At 40.0% G+C, this 22,287-nt stretch overlaps 1 protein-coding gene across 13 annotated transcripts in view; it reads right to left on the bottom strand.

Moving 5' to 3' along the window:
* Positions 1–22,287, bottom strand: part of ERC1 (ELKS/RAB6-interacting/CAST family member 1) — a 159,331-nt gene that overhangs the window by 117,170 nt on the left and 19,874 nt on the right. For 9 of the 13 annotated variants that reach the window (XM_082240419.1, XM_082240417.1, XM_082240415.1 and 6 more), the window contains exons 3-7: positions 19,832–20,248; positions 12,486–12,560; positions 11,901–12,056; positions 10,734–10,817; positions 8,252–8,419 (exon numbers count right to left, since the gene is read on the bottom strand). In XM_082240419.1, coding sequence (XP_082096545.1) covers positions 8,252–8,419; positions 10,734–10,817; positions 11,901–12,056; positions 12,486–12,560; positions 19,832–20,248 — 900 coding nt within the window. The remainder of the gene's footprint in view (positions 1–8,251; positions 8,420–10,733; positions 10,818–11,900; positions 12,057–12,485; positions 12,561–19,831; positions 20,249–22,287) is intronic. The other 4 variants (XM_082240418.1, XM_082240423.1, XM_082240416.1 and 1 more) reach the window with 1 other exon arrangement.

The raw sequence follows: 22,287 nt of genomic DNA, 5'->3' as shown, positions 1-22,287 counted from the left end.
CCTTAAGAAATGAGACCAGGTCCAGAAATAAAACTTCCTTTGTTATAAATATTAGGAGGCATCAGCCATAAGTACAAATAATCAGTTAGCCTAAATGGAGAGCAGGTTCTTTCCTGGCTATGAAAAACATGTATTTCTCCACCACCATATTCTCCAGCCTGTTCCCAGCTGGTCTGAGGGCCAAACCTAAGTAATATCTGATTTTTAAAAACCTACTTCAAAGGCACTCAAGGTTGGTTGATGCCTTGAGAAATTAAGATGCTGATCCAGCTCACTGAAAAAACTCACCTATCTGTCCAGGAGATGGAACACGATTAACAGCTACCATTTATCTTCTCAAAAAATACAGTGGTGCCTCGCAAGACGAAATTAATCCATTCCACGAGTCTCTTCGTCTAGCGGTTTTTCGTCTTGCGAAGCAACCCTATTAGCGGCTTAGCGGATTAGCGCTATTAGCGGTTTAGTGGCTATTAAAGGCTTAGCGGATTAGCGGCTAAAAGGCTATTAGCGGATTAGCAGCTTAGAAAAAGGGGGGAGCGGAAAAAAATCGGAACACTCGCAAGACGTTTTCGTCTTGCAAAGCAAGCCCATAGGGAAAATCGTCTTGCGAAGCAGCTCAAAAACGGAAAACCCTTTCGTCTAGCGGGATTTCCGTCTTGCGAGGCATTTGTCTTGCGGGGAACCACTGTAATAAAAAAAAATTAAGGTGTGTCAGCTGTCCTACACATCCATGCTGGCTTCTAGACAGTCTGTAGCAGTCAAACCAGCACTGAGCGACGAGTTGCTCAAAGTAAGGAGCCATGTTAAATAAAGCAGGCATATGAAGAAAGCTGGGCAACTTGCAACACTGTCACTTACATAAGGAAAGCCTCCTGGATCAGGCCAAGGGCCCATGTAATCCAGCATCTTGTTCCCACAGTGGCCACCCAGATGCCTATAAGCAGGATGGAACACTCTGCCCTCCTGTGGTTTCCTGGAACTGTTGGCCCTGAAAGTTGTAGCACACCCTCTAACCACCTGCAACCTCTGTGCTGCAGAACAACAGTTAATCTCCAAATTGCCCTTAGTGACTAGGGAGTTAGATGCCAGAGCCCTGCTACCAGAGCCTCGGGTTTGAGATACTTGGTGCCTTACAGAAGGAATGTCCAGCATTATATCAAGCATACTTTGGATCCTAGGACAAAAATCATTTTCATTGTCAGGAATTATTTCCCCTCTCCCCCCAAAACCAGCATTTTAATTTATACCTAATTCCGATCAAAGAAGTCAATTTAAGTATATGAATAAACACCCATATCTGTAATGGCAATATACTTTGAACTCAATATTGATTTAATATTTGGGATGGCTAAAACTCCTGGTTTTATTTTTGTATGAGGTCTCATCTTAGAAACTACAGAATGTGCTTTCAGCAAAGTTTGTTAAGAGCTGGCAAGGTACAGAGACATCATGTTAACCCTGTTCTTGCGGGCAGAAATTATGCACTTGCTTATACACAGCAACACATTTTATGGATGCCTCACACAGAATGCCAACACTCAAGTTCTGTGGCAAGCAGGTTAGTGCCAACTTCAACAAAGTCATTGTGTAACTTTCTCAGTACTCAAAAAGCTATTCCAAGGAAACAGCCTTCCTAGTTTTGACTAGGAAAGTTATTTTAACCAAAAGCTGGCCTTCTTTCTTTTATGATATTGATTTATGTTTAATTACAGAGCAGCAGCATGGCCTAAAAATATTTATGGCTGATGGAACTCCTCCAGGATCCTCCACTGACCAAGGAAGGACAGAGCTGTTTGTTTATATCTGTCAGGGATGGGCAGGAACCTGAGGAATGGGCAGAGGAGGCAAGTAGGGAGGAAGAGGATCCAGGGAAATGGGCCAGTGATTTGTGGGGTTCGGAGCCACCTGTAAGGCAGTCGCCAGCAGAGGAGGAGACTGGGTGGCAAGACACAAGGGGAAAGGATGTGGAGGAGCAGTTGCAGGAGGTCTCAGAGTCTGGAAAGCCAGCAACAGCCCCAGGGAGAGTCAGGCCTTTGCAAACTCCTCCATTTGCCCCTCTGCTGTCTCCATGCTCAAAGAGGGGTATGAAGGATGAGAGCAGTTGGAGTTGCCATTAAGCAGGAGCCATCAGGTGTTTGCATGCACCACATCAGACAAGGGGGCTTAAGAAAGCAGAGAGAGGTAAGGCCCTGCTGCTGCTCCCACTGTCCAAGACAGGGCACAGGGCTGCGGAGGGAGCTTGCCTAGACAGCAAGTTAGTGGCGAGTGGTGTGTATATCCCATGCACCTTAGGAGCTGATGTACCCGAGTGATTTGCCAATAAAGAACTAAAAATCCAGAAACTCATCTTCATGGGTCTGGGTGTGACCAGGACAATATCCATCTTTCTCCTCCTTTCCCTAGTGCTGTGGGGCTGGATGCCTGAAAAAGGGCCACGAAGAGTACTCTGGTCACAACAGCTGCTGTGAGATCATCTCTCTTCATTGTTTTAAGTTTGTCTCTCCCACGATTAATCAGTTTCCTCACCAGTCAGCATTCCAACTCCCTCTCCTCAATGCTATCCTGGTGTGCTTCAAGTGAGAATACTGAGAAATCAGATAAGCTAATATTAATAAACTAAACCCAGAGTTCTGTCTGTTCTGACCTCTAAGCTTACGTGCCATTGTTGCAGTTCAGCCAACTAGAGAGCTCAGTTCAGGAGAAAAGTCAGATTGTTGTTTGTCTCACTTTGTCCTTTTTGTGTGCTTGTGGGAGTCATTGGCTCCGACATGTGCTCTAACGACAAAAACATTTGTTGATAAATCTGTGTTCTGAGTTTTCAATAAGACAAGCAATGCATGTCAAAATGTCCCTAGTAGGTGTCTGAAAACTGTTCCCATACTAGGTGTACAGAGGATCAGAACTGGAAAATATGAAAATCATGTGGAATACATATAAATTCTTACATGGCAAGAGCCTCAAATAGCTTAGTAAAGTCAAGGTAAATAACAAACCTCTTGGGTGTTGGATTCAGTTCTCTATTGCATACAAATTTCCTCATTTGGCACTGGGTTGGTACAGGGAAGGTCAAAGGACCAAGTAACTTAGACATTACGGTGGTGGTGGAGACCCATATTTCAAGAGACTGAATTAGCCATATGCTTGCCAACGCTGAGCCAAGCAAAAGGACTCAGTGGGATAGTAATAAAATTGTATATGGATGAAGCATTTTATTCCAAAATAAATGTTGCTTTTTATTTTGCTTTATTTACAAAAATATTTTAAGTTTCTACAACTATTTATAAAGATTCCTTTACATATTGAAACTAACCTCAACATCCTCTCCACCTACCTGCCCTTAGGATAAACAAGGTCATTTTGCATTTCAGACCCAGTATTACAGATGTCAACTGCCAAGCCTTGGATTCAGATGCTTTAAATAGAGAAGATAGATGTACCAGGTTTCCATGGTACATCTTTAAAATAACTGAACAGTTTTAAAGCAAATTTCTTATATCAACATGTCTGTGGACAATTAAAAAGAGAGAGTGGTATCTCCCTAGCTTCATGATTTTAATAAAAACAAAAAACCCACAGTTATTTGTTACACGCATCAAAGTGGAATAGTTGCCTCAAATATGTTACACTTTTCAACGAAGGAAACAAATATTTAATGCCTGCATAACTGTAGAGAAAAGGCTGAAAAATACAGGCACACCATTTTTAAAAGAGCTTGGAATTGGGAGAGTTATTCTGGTAAAAGTGAGGCTTCTCCCTCCTAACTCCCAACACTCATGTTCCTACAACAGCTTTATAAATAAAGATCAAGGTGGCAGTACCCAGGGACACCCTTTAGCAATGGTGTATAGCTGCCCCCTCTTTATATTTTCAGACCCCATGAAATTATTGATTGGGATACCACCATGTAGGACTTGTGGTCAGTTCTATGCACTGAATGACTATTGTTATAACAATTTAAATAGGCTTATAGACTAAGTATGTGTGCTCAATAGACATTCAACTCTTTCATTTTGAAAAAAAATGTGACCTCTGTGATGACTTTTCTGTTATGGAGCATAAGAAGTAAGAAAGCTGCTGCATGGCAGATTATTACTGAACATATAAAACCATATAAAAATAAATAACTTCTCAAAAGCAGCTTTGGCCTTTTTGTGTCTGAAGACCTGTCAACCCTGGGTTTTGGCTACTAGGAAACAATTCCTATTTGATACCAACTACCAGTTTACTGATCCTGATTGCTCACTGGAAGGACAGATCCTGAAGCTGAGGCTCCAATACTTTGGCCACCTCATGAGAAAAGAAGACTCCCTGAAAAAGACCCTGATGTTGGGAAAGATTGAGGGCACAAGGAGAAGGGGACGACAGAGGACAAGATGGTTGGACAGTGTTCTCGAAGCTACCAGCATGAGTTTGACGAAACTGCAGGAGGCAGTGGAAGACAGGAGTGCCTGGCATGCTCTGGTCCATGGGGTCACGAAGAGTCGGACACGACTAAACGACTAAACAACAACAACAACCAGTCTACTGGTAATGTGTTATAAATTGGCAACCTTCCACTTTCCACTTCATGATTTTCATTCACTCCAGTCCTTACAGTAATTGGAACTTTTGGCAAAATCTAGAGCTTGCTTGTGGATTGATTAAACTATACACATTCAGCAGCATATTGGACACCCCCACACCCCCACATACATTTGGTTTCCTTGGCAAAGAATCACTTATTAATACTAGCTGTTGGTCATGCGGTCTAGTAAAAAAAAAAAAGTGTCCTGCTTCAATGTTATTGCATTTCAAACTAAAAAAATGTTCAGTGAATGTACACATGGATTATTCTTTTAAATGATTTAACATGAGCATTTGTTAATACTGTCAGATGGTGTTTTGGGTTAGATTCCTTTCTTCCGCTCTAACTTTCTTCTAACTTTTAGGGTACAAATATCCATATGACAGAAAAACAGGAAACCTTAATTCTCAGAGCACCAATTTTTAAGATAATTTCATGCTTATTATAGGTGCCAGTTTTACTGACACTGAAGCGATACATTCAGGTCATTAACAAAACTAGGCTAATAGAAGCAAAAACATTTGCAGTCTTACCATCGTATTCTGTAATGTTTTCACTGTGCATACAACTAAAGTTAGAGAAATGAAATTCTGTACACAGGATGCACATTGAACAAGCACGTTTACAGAAGTTTCACTGTACTGCATTTTGCAGGTGTCCTATACAGCTACCTTACTACCTTTATTGTAACATTTTGGTCTCACTGGGGAAATGGGAAAGGCAAGAGGAGAGAAACCTTTGAAGCAAGATTTTAAGCAGTACCTGAAAGTTGAGGTGGATGGAACACTGCAAGCACTGGAAATTGGGAAGGTTCAGACAGGTGCTTCTAACCTGCTTTATCTACTACTGGTCCAAGCAGCTGTTTTAGAAGAGGACATCTTTGCTGGCCTGCCATTGGCCGAGAAGAGTGGCGGAGAGCTCAGAGGTTGGCAATTGGGTCTGAAAGGTTTTTGTGCACAGGACTGGTCTGTGGATTGCTAGTTCCTCACTCCTGAAGTAAAGCATTGCCTAAAGACTGCCCTGCCTTCTCTCCAAAGCAATCCAGAAAAGGATGCTAAATTGTAATCCAGTAGAACAGTCTATTGTAATATTACCGAGTGTTATGTCAGTCAAATATTTATAAGGGCAATGCACTGAGTACTGAGAGTCAAATTAATCCCACATGAAGCAAGCATTATGGTATTTTGAGACAGGGTATAAAGCAAAATTTATAGAAGCACTCTAATGTTTATACTTTTAACAACTCTTCTGTAACAAATGCAAAATTGAGGAAGCCATATCACTCAACAATTTTGTTAATACAGCGCACAAGGTTAACACCAATTTTATTGTGCATGGTTAAGAAAATACTAATAAAAGGCTTTCTGATGAAGCTTGAAATATTCATATAAATTATGCCATACTTTTTCATCTTCCTCTTAATATAAACATCTGCCACTAACTAGTTAGTTCATTCTGATGAACATTAGGAACTAATGTGAAGTACTTTGTTATAATAACCAATACACTGGCGCCCTCTTATGGCTAACATATTTATTTATCCAAATAGAAGCAATAAAACTACGTGTTCATACAAAACAGATCCATATGCTTACACGTAAAAACCTTCCAGACTATGTTAATTGTGATTGAACAAAAGGAGTTGCATAGTTCAACATTTTAAGAAGTTATCACACCTTTAAATATATGCATTTCAGAAGGTGTGGTCTATAGAACAGGACTGCCATTTTCAGAAAGTATGGTCTGCAGAACATACATTTAGGCTGTAAGCATAACAAATATATACAAATGCACCAATACGAGCAGATAACAATAATGTAATCAAACTAAAAGCCACTGGAATGCTAGCTTTTCTCTTCTGTTTGTAACTATAACTTTCTACCAGGATTTGAAAATAGACTCTGAAGCTGCTTAGCAAACCCTTGTCAACTGGGGACTCAGTTAATCAAGTCTGATAACAGGACATATTTTAGTTAAAGAACAGGAAATGGGCACATTGGGAGAGTGGCAGCTAACTGAGTTTTTCCAAGGAGCTGTAACAGAACCAGGATTTTGGGTTTTTTTTACAGTAATCTTATAACTTATGCTGGGGTTATATTCTGGGGATCATGCCTAAAGTCAAAACTGTGTATAGTCAAAACACACTGGGTGCAAATGTGGGTGGGATTGCCAAAGTCTTCCCCCCCCCCCCAGATTCCTGCCCGCTTTCCATTTAAAAAAATTCTAAGCATGTAAAGCTGAATGTGCACAAGTTAAATGTGCATAAATTGTGGGCTTATGTATTCACAAATGACCTAGTCAGGACTTCACAAGTTTGTGGATGGCACCACAGTATTCAAAATGGTGAAATCTTTGATAATTGTGAAAGGTTAGAAAGGAAAAATTGGGACCTGTCGAGAAGGGATAAAGACATTGTTAGGTTGGAGTCTCCCCGAGATCTACTCCTCAGCGATAAAGGAAGGAAATTAAGAACAAGATCAGCAGAAGACAAAGTAAAGTGCAGGTATAAATATGAAGATCTGCAGAAGGGACATGGAAAAGAGTTAAGAGCCTCGGATAGAAGATCACCAGGTTGATGGACTAAATGGAATGGATAGAAAGGACTGACAGAACCCGAGACCAGGAAGAAGAGACGGTGGATGAAGATTGGAAGAAAGTTTAAAAATTCATTTAGAGAAATATTGTAAAATTAATGAGTGTTAGAAAAAATGTTGGAATGAAACTATTTGGCTTTAGTAGAAATGCTATAAGGAGTTATGTACAAAGAAGTTTTAAGTTTTAGGGCTTTTTATGGTAAGATAAGGTTAAAATAAATTAAGACAATTTAATGACAGAACATAGTGAAAGATGGAAAGGATTTGCTGAGATAATTAATAACTAGAATACAAAAAAGGGAGGTGTGAGGAGGTCGATGAAACAAGATAACGAAAGATAAAGATTTGGGAATATTGGATTTGTTTTTATTTTTTTGTTCGCTTTTGTTTTTGGTTTTCATGTATTGTGTGTTTTGTTCTCTTCTTTCTTTTTATTGACTTGTATTATTTAACTTCTTTTTCCTTTCCTTTTCTTTTTCTTTTTTTCTCTGTAATTTTAAATTCTCAATAAATATCATTTTAAAAGAAAGAAAGAAAGAAAGAAAGGAAAAAATGGGAGTAAATATCCCTTCCTTTGAGCCCCTTTCATTTTGGGAGGTCCAGCTAACCTTTTATTTGCTGCCCAATTTTAGCCTTGCCGATTCAGACAATTGTGAACTAATTGGGGTTTCTCAGTTCAGCATCAATAATCAATATTTGAGAATTGTAATAGCAGCAATTTATAAAGTTTATTATGCTATTAACCTCATATATGTCCTTTTCTGCAATGCTTGAGTTGTGTTAAATAAAAGAAGTATATTTGCTAAGTGCCTGAAGATATCCTTGAACATTAAGTTTTCTATGCGCTTATAAGAAGGGGAATTAACTTACCTCTAATGCACCAGTTGTTACAGTGGAAATTAAGGTGAAAAACTTAACTGTCACACTCTGATTTCTGATACATAGAAATCAGGCTTAGACTTCTCTAAACAGAGCAAAGTTGTCATACCATGTTCAAGAGCTCCATAGCATTACATTTCTGTATTTTATCCCTGAATTCAAAAGGCCCCCTTATAGTTAACAAACAGCAATAATTCAAGATTGTGCCCTTCACCTCTGTTTGCAGGATGGCAGCTCTCTGCTCTTTAGCTGTGAGGGACTCCTTGAGAACATCAATGTGTTGCTTGCTATCGGAAAATTGGTTTGTGAGGGTTTCCAATTTTGTCTGTAAGGCCAACAGCTCTGTGTCTTTGCGTGACAGTTCCTGTTTCACCTGACCAATCTAAAGAAGGAACCAAAGAGAAAAATACAGGTTATCAAACTGTACATTAATCTGTCAAAGTAAATAGAACTATTTACGGAAATATTTCCAGCTATCACAAAGGCATGGCACCAAGCTGGCTCAGGAAATCGGAAAGGACAGTAAACTTCACTGAGCGCATGCGCCTGTGCAAGTACAGTCTTAAAATAATGTTGTAAAATGAAAATAGAACTGGACTGTAGCCAATATGCATATTATTCCACTACTACATTCAACTTCAGGCAGAGGTCCAACAATTGCTGATGAACCAAGAACTGAAAAGAACAAATAATAGGCCAAATAGTAAGCCAATCAGTTATTGCCTAAGCTTTTTAAAGCACTTGGTAGTGAATTGCAGAAGCAAAAAACATTGATTTTAAAAAGGAGCTGTTCTGCTTTGTTGAAGAGTGCCAATATCATTTTGTTTCTGGCCTACATTCCTACTACTTAATACCTGTGTTTCTCTGTGTTGCAATTATGTATGATTGAGGAAAATATTTTAGCAAAGATGTGAAAAAAATATGCATTTGAAAATTGAGGGAACTTCAATGTATTTCCCAGGTAGTACTTTAAACATTAACTAGTAACTATATTGACATCACTCTTGAGTACTCTCAAGGCTTTCAGCAAATTATAAATCCTTTGTTCTAATAGTAATGCCAAGGCTCCCTTCCTCCCCTATTTTGTCTTATAAACATTATTTATATTAATTATAGGTTTGGTTTGCACATAACTTTAAACCATGAAGAATCTATGATTTAGTTATGATTTGTTTGATCATCCATACTCTGCCCAGCAGCTTAACTATTAATTAATTAATCATGTTTACATACGTCTCAAGGCAATTGACAGACACATCATAAAAACCTAATGATAATTTTTCAAACAGTACAAAAACAACTGAAGATTTGTACCGTTTTTAAAACAACACTTCAAACAGAGATTGTTTCAACAGACTTTTCTAGAGGGATGAACCAAACATGTATTTGTTTCCAGAAAGCACAGATAGTTAGTGCCTATCATGTCTCAACGGAAACAGAGATGGTCATTTAGTTCTGTGGAACTATGGTTTGCTTACCACCAACTAATCATGTTCTGAAGCCATGGTTTGTTGTCAGCTCATGAAGCTTGGTTTGTTTTAACCATTGGTATGGCATGTGAACCCAGTACCCTTCTTAACCATGGTTTGTTTGGCCACCTCAGACACTCACCAAGCTCCAAAGGCATGAGACAAGAGCAATTACCAAACAAACCAAACTTTGCAAACCAAGCTATGATTTGTTGAACAAACTATGACTTAGTGTTAAGTAAAATCCAGGTCATTGTCTGTATTAGATTATGAACCTGCAGGCAAAGCTTGTATTCTTTTAACTTAGATACAAGGGCCTAAGATTGTAGTAAACAGTGTCGCTCAGATGACTGTGAGTCTTCTATGAATAAAACATGAAGGGAAGCAATTTCCAACAGTTTCCTCGCCCCCTATGGGACCCTACAGCATAGATTTAGAGGGACATTGGGAGCTGTGTACTTTTGCCAAAAATGGGTTGGGTCCCCTCCCTGTTCTCTTACATTATTTTTCATTAACTGCAAAATATTTTCATACACTGGTGCACCATGGTAGCCCATTAAAAAAAAGATGTATGCATTTATACAATCTTCAAATCAGATTTATTTAAATAGAGAAACAATCTCCTGTAATCAGGGTAAGATCACAGCTCAGTTTTGATGTAGAAAAATATTTTCTCTGTTGAGTCTATCATAGAGATATTATTTCATTTCATCCTAGAAATTGAAGCCAAATACATCAACAAGTCAAAAAACTTGCAATCCAGACATGTTTTAAGATTAAATGTGCAGCACATACTTCAAGGCAGGACAGGAAATGAGGACCTAACAAGGTCTGCATTTCTGCTCCTAATCTCACACAATGTTTATGAACATACACAGCCTGACAAAATGTAGTGTGGAATACAATCAAAGTCATAACATTTTACTGTGCATTTTCAAGAGCTCAGTACATGCATCTCAGACGCATCTGAAGCACTTTGAAAGAATCTAAAAATATAGCATGACACCTTAGCCCAAGTCATGAAAATTGGGTGTTTGAAGTAGATTATAGATTGTGATGTTACTTATATCAACCATAAGTAAGCTAAAGACAGATGCAGATTTATAGTTAGTTATAGTGCTTTTCACAGCCGCAGAGTGCAAGGTAAGCAAAGTAAGCTACCCGGAAAGCCAGCAGAGCCCAAGTAAGCGGCACTGCACACAGAGAAGTCAATCTTACGGCAGAGACCTCAGTCTGGAGAGAAGTCACTCTCTTTTTCAGCTCCTCTCCTTGGGCCTCTTTGGCATTTAACTCTTCCTTCAGTTGCTCTACCTGCCACGACATTATTATTCTCTTACTTTTATATGAGAATGTTTTCCTGTCAAATGTCCACAGTCTGCACGGAGGAAAATCGTAGCAAAAAAACCAGCCAGCAGATTCAACACTTGCCAAACCCTCCACCCTGGCAAAAAGGCAGGATCTCTAAAATAAAACACTTCTTCCTAAGCTGCATGCAGGAAATATTGCACATATAACAACAAAGATGGCATGTCATTATCTAGAACACACCACCGGTTCTTTGGTAATGAGACAAACTCTTGTAATTGAGAACAATTTGCGAAAAAAATTACTGGCTTAAAGAACCAAGTATCAAACACTGCTGAAAATAAAATACATAAATTTGAAAGAAGACGATGCAGAATGTTTTTAATTTGATTATTATGCAGTAGATCAATAACTGGATCTCCTTTTGAGGTCTACTGCCCTTTTGTGTTGCATTTAATTGTGATTAATTTTGCCAAGAACAGACTGGATAGTGCTTCTACATCAGTTTATGAAATAAAAATTACTGTTTGAAGAACAATACGCAAATTATGAAAAAGAGTTAACTGTATTTCATTATCATGAGGGAACTCCATTTCAACAATTTGAGTGTGTGTATATACACTAGTAGGACACAGGTGGCGCTGTGGTCTAAACCACAGAGCCTGGGGCTTGCCGATCAGAAAGTCGGTGGTTCGAATCCCCACAACAGGGTGAGCTCCCCTTGCTCGGTCCCTGCTCCTGCTAACTTAGCTGTTCGAAAGCACGTCAAAGTACAAGTAGATAAATAGGTGGGAAAGTAAACGGCGTTTCCGTGTGCTGCTCTGGTTTGCCAGAAGCGGCTTAGTCATGCTGGCCACATGACCCGGAAACTGTACGCCGGCTCCCTCTGCCATAAAGCCATAAAGATGAGCACCACAACCCCAAAGTCGTCCGTGACTGGACCTAACAGTCAGGGGTCCCTTTACCTTTACCTACATACACCAGTAGAGAGGGTGGAATGCAAGTGCCTCATCTGCTTTGTGATTAGTTGGTTTAATTAGTTTCTTAGAGGAGTATATCATTTACTAACAGATAGTGTTCACTCATTACCTTGTTTTTCATGAATTTGGAATGGCTACGATACACCTCCATTTGTTTCATTTCCTCCTCTCGTTCCTCTGTACTGAGGGCTCCATTTGACTTCAGCATCTGGATCTCTTCTTCCAAATCTCGGAGTCCACGCTCCATGGAAGAGATTTTAGAATCCTTCAGACACAGTGAACAATGGGCAAATTAGTCTTTTTCATAAATTGTGAACGCACCCTGATATGGCAAAACAAAAAACAGGCCCTCCTACAGGAACACTGTCAGTCAGTGAAGAAAGACAAGAAGGGAGAATCTTCCATGTGTTGAAACTTGAAGCCCCAACACCCTGAAAATATTCCAGCAGTAGTAGGAAGAGCAAAGAGCATTTTCCGTAATCTGGTTGGATGAAAAGGTCCTCAACACATTCTGCTCATCAACTTCTTTGTAAAAATCCTATCTCCCTTTAGTCAATGAATGTCTGTGGTTTAATATACCACAGTGTGCTGCTTATGGTTAAATTAAAAACCCCGAATAGCAAAAGAACAAGAAATATTATGCCCTTTGCTCTGAATAGGCATCTCCTCTTTCATGTAACTGTAGAATTCTTACCTTCATCTCTATAACAGTCTGCAAAGCTTTAGTCTTGGCGGAATCGGGTGCATTTTCAAAACGACGATGCATTTCCTGTACAGAAAGAAACACAAGAAGGCTAAGCACAACAGACTTTACTCAAAAGAGTATGAGCAACATTATCCAACTATTTTGGATGACCTTTCACATCAAACAACAGACATCTACAGTCCACTGAAATAAATCTACACACAAGTGAAATGGTTATTAATCATCTGCCTTTCCAACAACTAACACTCAACAGCAGGCAGCTGAAGCAACTTAAAAACCCCAATACCTTTCAGCTAAATGATTCCTTATATGGTCTTTTCAAACTTTATCTTCTGGTGGGAGGATAAAAATACTTTTTAAAAAGAGGATTAATAAATAACAGCAACAATCTGGTATGTACTTAACAAGCTGATAAAGCATCTGTGCCAATAATACTCCTACACGCCCAGAGTAGCAACCACCTAGTTACTGATGACGACAGCTTTCTCCAGAGACACAGCAAGGGATGAGAGAACGTTCACTAGGTTGTTCATCAAAACAGCCAACATGCAATGGGTGTAAAAGTGAGCACCTATATTTCTGTAAGTATCGCAGAATAAGCACTTCTAGCATAAAAAAGCTGAATGCAGGGCTGCATGGTGCCAGAGAATCAATTCTTCTTTGTATTTTACAGAGTACAAGCCAACTATACTCTATTTCCTTCAGTTTTTCGTAATTAGCTTCCACACATAATACACAGGAGTTAAGGAAGCAAGGGATTAAGACAGTGCAAGGTGTCAGAAATTCTGGCAACTAGGCCCACACACCTTATTGTTGGCACCATTGCCAGAGATGGCTATGGAGCAGCACACCAGCTACTAGCTCTATAGGGGCCATGTGACATTTATTAGCAAGGGCAGGAATGTGGCCTGCTTGCCTGCAATCCTGCAGCAGTTGGGTCAAACGGAGCAGCATAGCAAAGGGCCCCCCCCATTTGCTACCTGCAATGACTAAAAGGAGTCTCCAAACAGAAGCAGAACACAAAGGTGTCATCAGCAGCAAAAGACATCACCTATGATCGCTCATGACACCAACCTGGCAACAGAAGGAATCAGGAAGCATACTTCTGTCTGTTCTGCTACGTTCCTTTATTTTGGCTTTCATTTTTACTGTTAGATTTTGTAACTGTGAGATAACACTAGTGTTTCCAGTATGAAAACATTTTATTGGAAAATCTAGAGTGCGGTTGATCCTAGCATGTCTTGAAGTTATCACCAGCTGATTTGTGTTGACTTTTAAGCCCTATCAGCAGTCTGACATATCCTTAAAAAAATGAATGAGATGCTAAAACTACTGAAAGCCTAGACTAGATGGGGTCAATTCTCTCCCCAGCAACTTCTCAAAATAGGATGTGGAAAATAACTCAGCATTTTGTCAGTACCATAAATTTCACTTTGTGTATGTATGGCTACAACATTTCAAGAGCACTGGAGTAAGTTTTTATACTGCTTTTATACTGCTTCTGTTCATTCCTGCATGTTAAACCCCCTCCCCCAACTTTACATAACACTACAGGGGTTCATTGTACTCCAGAAGTAAATTTTACCTTAGTGGCTTTATCTTGATATAGGAAGTAACACTTTCATAGTGCAATCTTGCAACACTGATTTCTTATTTACAGTATTCTTTTGGGGGGAAATGCTTACTAGATGAGGTACATTGGACCCCTTTCATTATTTACCACAAACATTTCATGTCGACATTTTTTCATTTGTTTGCTTTCCCTTCTATTTTCTCCTCCAGGGCTTGCTGATAGCCAAATAAGGTTTGCCTAATTGGTGGGATGTATATTTTCCCCAATCGCAGTTCTGTTTGCCCCTAACAAAACAACCAGATACCCAGCTGTACACAGCTAGAGACTCAAGAGTTGCTCAGCACACACTGGTTATTCAGCTAGACACAAAGAAATGGACAGATGTCCTATCTGCTATAGAAATGATGATAACAAATCATGGCAGCAATGCCATCACTGAAAGCTTTTAGTAGTTACCCTGTTTCCCCAAAAATAAGACAGTGTCTTATATTAATTTTTGCTCCCAAAGATGCGCTAGGTCTTATTTTCAGGGGATGCCTTATTTTTCCATGAAGAAGAATATGGTACACATTTATTGTCTAATTGTGAGTCAGCCAGACTCCGTCAGGGCAGAGCGAGCAGCAGGCGGCAGCTTGTCCTGGCGGTGGCGCGGGCTCTCTGATTTAAAGAGACCTCGTACTGCCTGAACAGCTCCAGCTGTGCTGCAGCCAATCAGTGAGCTGTGCAGCGGCGCCCGCTGCTATGGTCCAGAGGAGTCAGACGCCTTACAGTACCTTCAGGGGCCTTATATTCCGGGGAGGCCCTATGTTTAGGGGAGGCCTTATTATCGGGGAGGTCTTATTTGGTGGGGGATGCCTTATATTACAGTGAGAGGCAAAACTGGAAGTAGGTCTTATTTTCGGGGAATGTCTTACTTTTGGGGAAAGATGGTAGCTGTAGAATATGTGTCCTCAGCATTATATTGTAGAATGATGGAATTCTGAAAGTGCTTTTCTTTTACTTTTCAAGTGGTCAACTGTCATTTGAAAAATGTCTATCTATACATAAATGTAATTTATGTTTTTAAATGTGGAGTCTGATTAATCCAAACATTTTCATTAAAAAGATTAAAGTAAAATTAAGTTTTTGCTTCAGTGTTAAAATATATTTTTGGAATGCAATAGTAATAAAATTTGCTTTATGCTAAACTGGAGTTATTCTGAAATCAGTTATATCTTTACTTCCAGCTCAGAGGTCAATTAGACCAGTGTTTCCTTACCTTGGGTCCCCAGCTGTTTTGGGACTACAACTCCCATCATCCCTAGCTAGCAAGATCCTAAACTTTGCCAAACCTCTTTTTGGTCCAGTCTTGATGTAAGAAGATGAACAAAGCCATTACATTCAGAAGAGAACAATTATAATATCAATTATTTAATTTCTATACCACTTAATATATTAAAAATATCTCTGTGGTGTACACAAAACTGGAGCAACAACAGGAAGTTAAACAAAATATTACAAAATGCACAGTTACATATAAAAATGTTACATTGATACGAAGTTACTAATGTAGATGTAAATCAATATTCATTCATTTTCCTTCTGGCACACCCTCCCTCTCAGCCTCAGGGAGGGTCCAACAAACTCAGGGGGTTTCCCAGAGGGTCCAAAGGATGGGAAAAGGACCCCCCCTCCACTCACAGCTCTTTCTTCATCCTCTGTCCTCTCCTCCTCCAGCTGAGGCATTTCAATTCCAAGTATTACAGTATTTCAGTTTAGCAATTTGCAGGTAGCTTGAAGAAACTACGGTAAACAGCAGCTTCTTTTAAGGGAGAGAGGAATGTGAGGAAACACCCAATCCACAGCAATTTAATGATGCCCCTTATTTCAGAAAGCTCTATCTCCTTTTTAAATTCTTGGAACAAGCAGTGAGGTTCCATGATGCCCCTTCTTTCTTACGTGGCAATCTAACAATGGTTATCAATATAAAATTTCTACAGATTTCAAATACCGTATTTTCGCTCCATAAGACACACCTGACCATAAGACACACCTAGTTTTTAGAGGAAAACAAGAAAAAATATATTCTGAACGAAATAGTGGATGTATGATTTTTGTTGTTCATGCTATGGCCACACACATGCTATGTGATCCGATGGTGAATTTGGGGTGACCCAATGCAAAAATCCTAAGGATCCATGTGCTTTTACATCCCCCTTCTCAGGCAGCCTCCTTTATCTCTAGAGTCCCTTATCTCCTTCCCCGATCGCTTGCCGATCAGCTGCTCAGCAGCTTCCTTTCAACAGCCCCTTCCCTCTCATTTGCCTTAGTGTCTTTTCCTTAGCTGGAACAGTTTTTTTGCTCCTCCTTTTCTTCTAATTTCTTTCCTCATTGCTTGTTTTCCTGTCTCCTCTCCTTGCAAGTTTGCTGTCTTTACCTCCCCCCTCCCAGGCAGCCTCCTTTATCACTAGAGTCCCTTATCTCCCTCTGATCCCTTGCCAATCAGCTGCTCAGCGGCTTTGTTTCAACACCCCTTCCCTCTTTCTAAAAAAAAAAAAAAAGCAGCACAATCTGCTTTTTGCTCCTGGGCAATCCGGCTCCACGAAACATGCATTTGCTCCATAAGATGCACAGACATTTCCCCTTACTTTTTAGGAGGAAAAAAGTGTGTCTTATGGAGTGAAAAATATGGTACATATAAACAAATACTGAGATTTCCTCATCCCATTTCAGTAAGCTTGGGTGAATGTGAGCAAATAGGAGTTCATGATTTGTACTGTATTTATTAATCAGAGTAAAGGAAGCAGCAATAATGTTGAACTTGAAGAAGAATAAAAAATGGAAGGCTTTGGCATCTACCATATAATTAATAGGCTCTGTTTTCAGGCTGCAAAATTCCATGTGTGAGGAACTTTTAGCTAACCCAAAGGTTTCTATGTGCACTGCATAACAAAGAAAATCTAGATTAAAATCCTGTAATTTGATAACAGACTTCACATTGAAGGAGCTAAGCCATAATTAAAAGTATAATTAATTGTCCTGAGAAGAACAGCTTCTAAAAGAATTTCAAGCAACAAAGAAGAGCCAGTAAAACTAAATAGATCCTTATTATAAAAGTAATCATTAAAATATTTGGAGGGCATTTCTAATCATATTCTACAGGATAGTTTCCCACTAAACCTGCATTTGCCTTAAGCAAGGTCAAACATTATTCCTCTATAACAACAGCAACAAGTTGGGAGGCTGTAGGCAATACACCACCATCTTCTGGACACTGAATACGTTTGCAGGAAAGACAAACCTGATGCTCTTTGGACTTAATGCTGATTGTACCAAAGTATCTCCCCCTCACCCCCCCCCCAAAAAAGAAGAGTTAACTGGAAGAGAAAACGTACTAAAATAAGTTCAATTTTTATTTGGAGCTTCCAAAATTGTTAGTAATGTGGTGTCATTAATATACTGATAATTGTTTTCTGCAGATTCAATTAATGCCTATGCTGCCCTTGAAAAGTGTTCAGAACTTCTGTCATGGAAGCTCAGTTGCTGAGACACACAAGGCAACAAGGAAACATCCGCTTGGTTTTGTGACAGTTGTACTGACCACCTGTTTGCTGGGTCTAATTCAAGGTGCTGGCATTCTGCTAATATGAAGTGCCCTTCTTCATATATTGTCCCTACCACTCACCCTTCAATACCTGCCCAAAAGGCCTACTTGAAATTTATTTCATCAAGCTACCTAAAATTTGCACGCATGCAGCGGAGCTCTGAGCATCATAGGACACAACAACAGGACATCCTAACAAATGTTAGGATGAAAAAACTTTCTATTGTGCTCAATTTTCAGTTGAATCTGAAAGTGTGAACACTAGTGTATCAACCTAGTCCTTTATTCCTTCATCAGACCACACACATCGCTTTCTACCTTACTTTCTGGCAGTGACTGTCTAGCCAATATTATGCTTCTTTGTTTAGCAGGAGTGCTTATTGCCCAAAGTTATTCAGCTACATTTAGCTATTACTTTATGAATTATTTACGTCAAAAAATTATAAAGAATACAATACTATAAAGTGCAATACTTCTTCACTTTAAATAGTGTGTTTTGGACTATGCAACCAAGGCAGCAAATGATTTCTTCAAATAACCTTCATAGCAAAGTGGCTGTTTCCATGGAAATGGCAGAGCAACCATCCATTACTGCTGCCAAGATTTCCCCTTATTCTTCTATACACAGGTAGATGCTCATTTACAGCTTTCTAATGAAACTACACACAAACACACTGGACTAATATATAGCAGCATCCTCAGATGGTTACACAAGTAGTATTTACACACAGAGAGAGAATAAATACAGCTTGCCATTCTGCAAGCACAAGTTCCTGGCTGTCACTGGTGATTCTCCCTCCCCCATCAGAGGGTTGTAAGGTACATGAAAGGCCAGGTTCCAACCATGTATGTCTGATCTCAATTTAAGACTTATGCTCTTGGATGCTACTACAAATCTACTCTCCTGAAGTCCAGGTCTAGAAGTGTATGGATCTCCAAAGACCAACATTTCAAATGTTAGCTTTCTAGCTGTTGTGGAAGGAGCTTTACTATTTTTATATTATTGCCAGAAACACCCAAGTCGTTTGCACACATACATCCACACACGAAGAATATACTGGATCTTGTACTGAGTACACTTTGGTCCAAATGGAATTATGTGTAGCTAGACTACAACTCCTATCATTCCCAACCACTGGCCATATTGACTGGGGCTGATGGGAAATGGGAATCCAAAAACTTCTGTAGGGTCACAGCTCAGCCACCCCTAACATACACAGAAAGCAAATATGCAATTAAGTAATTGCCAGTTTCTATACATTTTATACAGCACCATCAATTGTACTATAATCTTTAACAAAAGGGCATAAGGAACATCCAAAATCATTATAGTTTTTAATTACACAGTTTATGCTAAGGATGGAAAGTGAACTAGCAAGCCCTGCCATGGAGCAGTAAAGCATCTGGAGAGGTAGGATAGAAAATAGGGTGAAGAAAGGATTGTGAGTGGAGGGGGGCTCTTTCCCCATCCACTGGAACCCCAGGGACACTCAATAAATCTGCTGCACCTGGAATTGAGTGTAGAGAGTGCAGCTGAATGGGACATAGCCGGGAGCAGCCTGAGGAATTAGCATCCACCTTGGGACTGACCAGAAAAAGCAAGTCTAGAGTAAGAGACTAGGTGATGCCCGCTGTTTCCAGTAACTATTTTAGTTGTGAGACTTTTGTGGGTGAGCTGAGAGTTTGGACCCTCAGGTGAGAACCAGGAGGCTGAGAGGGAGGGTGTGTCAGAAGGAAACTGAACTGAAATTGATATATATATTAGTAACTTTGCATTAATGCAATATTTTTTATGTTACCGTGTATTTTCATAATACTTTAAATTGTCTGTTGTTCTTCCTTTTTTATCCTTTTTAATTAAATAGACCCTTCCCATCTCTCTTTCCCCGCAACCTTATCCTGCATACATCAACATCTCACATCGAATAGAACTAATCTGCAGAAAGGACTTTATGATCTGGAAACAGAGACTATATTTGTACTTTTGTAACCAAATAAAAATTTTTTAAAAAATATTTTTCTAAAAAATAAAAATTAATGTAATAGAAATTAATTAAAATCAAAACTATTAAGAGCTAATTATTTCAAGTAAACATGGGTTGACAAGAGAGAAGTCTGAACTGCAAGTAATAAGGTTAGAGAGTAGAACAGAATCTCTATGGGTGAGTCCCAACTCACCTCCCTTAGCAAATTGTTCTCCTTTTCCTTCTGCTCCAGCAAAGTTTCCAAGTGGTGCACATGCATTTCTGCCTCGGCCAAGCGTCTAGTCCGCTCATGATCCTCCTCTGTTGCTTTTGCTGACAGTCCCTTGCTCTGCAACATTTCCAACAACTTTTTGATGGACTCATCACGAGCATTTAAGGTCTGCTTTTGCGTCTCAATGCGCAGCTCCATTTCTTCCAAGGTTTTGCGGAGCAAGAAAAGTTCCTTGGCCTGGCGCTCATGTTCTGCATGAAGCCGTTGGAAGTTCTCCTCTGTAAGCTCTGTCACAAAGTGCTCACTGGATCGACTGCTGCTGTCTTGCTGAAAAAGCTGGTTCAGGTCCCTCTGGATCCTAAGCTCATCCTGAAGAGCTTGGATTGTCATCTGCATATGCTGGAAATAAGAAAACCAAGTCCATGAATTCACTATGTTAAAAATGGAACTGTAAAGAAATGAACAACATGAGGGGCCCAACTCTTTTGCATAGCAAACATATTGCTTCCCCAAACATTGAAATATGATGAAAAGACAGGCTAATAAAACAAAGAAAAAAATAAGATTTAATCCCATGTTTTTGTATGAAAGCACCTTTCTAAATCTTCAGCAACCTGAGCAATGCATTGGGGAATATTACACTAATCTGCTCCGAGCTTGTGGAATAGAGAAGTCTTAACAGAAAGACATAACAAAAGAAAAGAAAAGGGGGATTGGGGAGGAGAAGGTAAGACCACAGGGCCAACACACCAAAAAACAATTCTCCTTGTAGGCCTTTTTTTGCTGCAGAGCAGGAGAAATGGGCAAGCAAGAGTTGGACACTGCTGTTCAATCTGCCTGTGATACCTTCAGGCAGCTGTATCCAACCATCCACTCTCCCTACTGGATTACCTTGGAGCCTCATCACAGTACACAAATTGTCAGGGACTGGCTGAATGAAGAAGAGTGGTGGTAGGTACCACCTGGGGAACCCCGAAGGGAAACCCAGCTCAGAGCCAGAAGATTGGTGGTAGAACACAGAGAAGTCAGAGGGAGAAGATTGTGGGGAGGTGTCAGATGCTGAAGGGGCAGCAGGGTTTAGTGAGCAAAGAGAGCCGGTAGCAGGGAGCAGTTCAGACTCAAAGGTTGAAACAGAAGAGGGGGTGGGGTCAAGAGCTTGCTGAAGAATCATGGGAGTCTCCCTCTCCTACTGCGCCAAGCTCCCCTCCCCTCCGATCTCCAAGAATGCACAGGATAATGAGAAGAAGAAGAAGAAGAGTTTGGATTTGATATCCCGCCTTTCACTCCCCTTCAGGAGTCTCAAAGCGGCTAACAATCTCCTTTCCCTTCCTCCCCCACAACAAACACTCTGTGAGGTGAGTGGGGCTGAGAGACTTCACAGAAGTGTGACTGGCCCAAGGTCACCCAGCAGCTGCATGTGGAGGAGCGGAGACGCGAACCCGGTTACCCAGATTACGTGACTACCGCTCTTAACCACTACACCACACTGGCACACTGAGAACAGAACAGTGACTTGATGTGCATAGGCATGGTTTGAGACGGCTTGTGAAACATCTAGGGGTGGAGACTTAGAACTGTGCAGAGGGAGGGAAAATCCTCAGTCCTGGCAACTGCTCTATGGCGGCAAGAGCTGCTGGGAAGTGTTCTGAGTTGCATACTATTTCCTTGAATAAATACCTAACTTCACTGACAACTGCCTCTGTCTCTTCATTCTGACCTGCATCTGACTCCATCCTTGACATATATTGGGCTTTTAATTAAAAAAAAAAAAAAGGAAGCAGGATCCCTTGTGCAAGCCTTACACTGCAATCCTAACAATATCTACTCAGAAGAAAGTCCTAATGAATTTAATAAGGCTTAGGATTGCAGCCTTTCAAAGTAAATATCACCCTTGTGCAAGACCTCCATATTATTTTCTCAAAAAACAAAATGCATGAAAATGGACACGTTCCACCAAGCTTCACCCATTGGTATAGATAGAAAACAAGCAGCAGAACAGCAATGAATACTCATGACTGAAAAAATGGGCTTGTATGGAAGCCAACATGTCAAAAGCGTACCTGGAAAGCTGGTTAAGCAGGAGCAGCCATTTTTCCCCCTTTTTTAAATAGCATTTGGGGTAGAAGAGGAAGGGTGACGCCTAAAGCATACTACAATGAAGTAGAAACACTAAAAAGTCTTCAGTTTCTTTTAAAAATATCTAGCTAATCTGCTCTTAAAAACAGTTTGCATTCTCAAAAAATAGAATCTGCTTAATGCACATTGGAAGCAAAGACCTGTCTGTCCAAAGGGATTCCCTGCTGACAATCTGTTTCCACCCACTCAGAAAAGCTAGCAAAGGAGCTAATGTCAGGTGTCCAACAGGACCTTGCTGATGTAGAACGTGCCAACTCCAACACATATTGCCATTCTAACTTTATAATTGCTCTGGGACATCA

This window comes from Podarcis vaucheri, assembly GCF_965113315.1.
Source record: "Podarcis vaucheri genome assembly, chromosome: 10".
NCBI classification, from domain to species: Eukaryota; Metazoa; Chordata; class Lepidosauria; order Squamata; family Lacertidae; genus Podarcis; species Podarcis vaucheri.
This window is presented reverse-complemented; position numbering and strand designations above follow the sequence as displayed.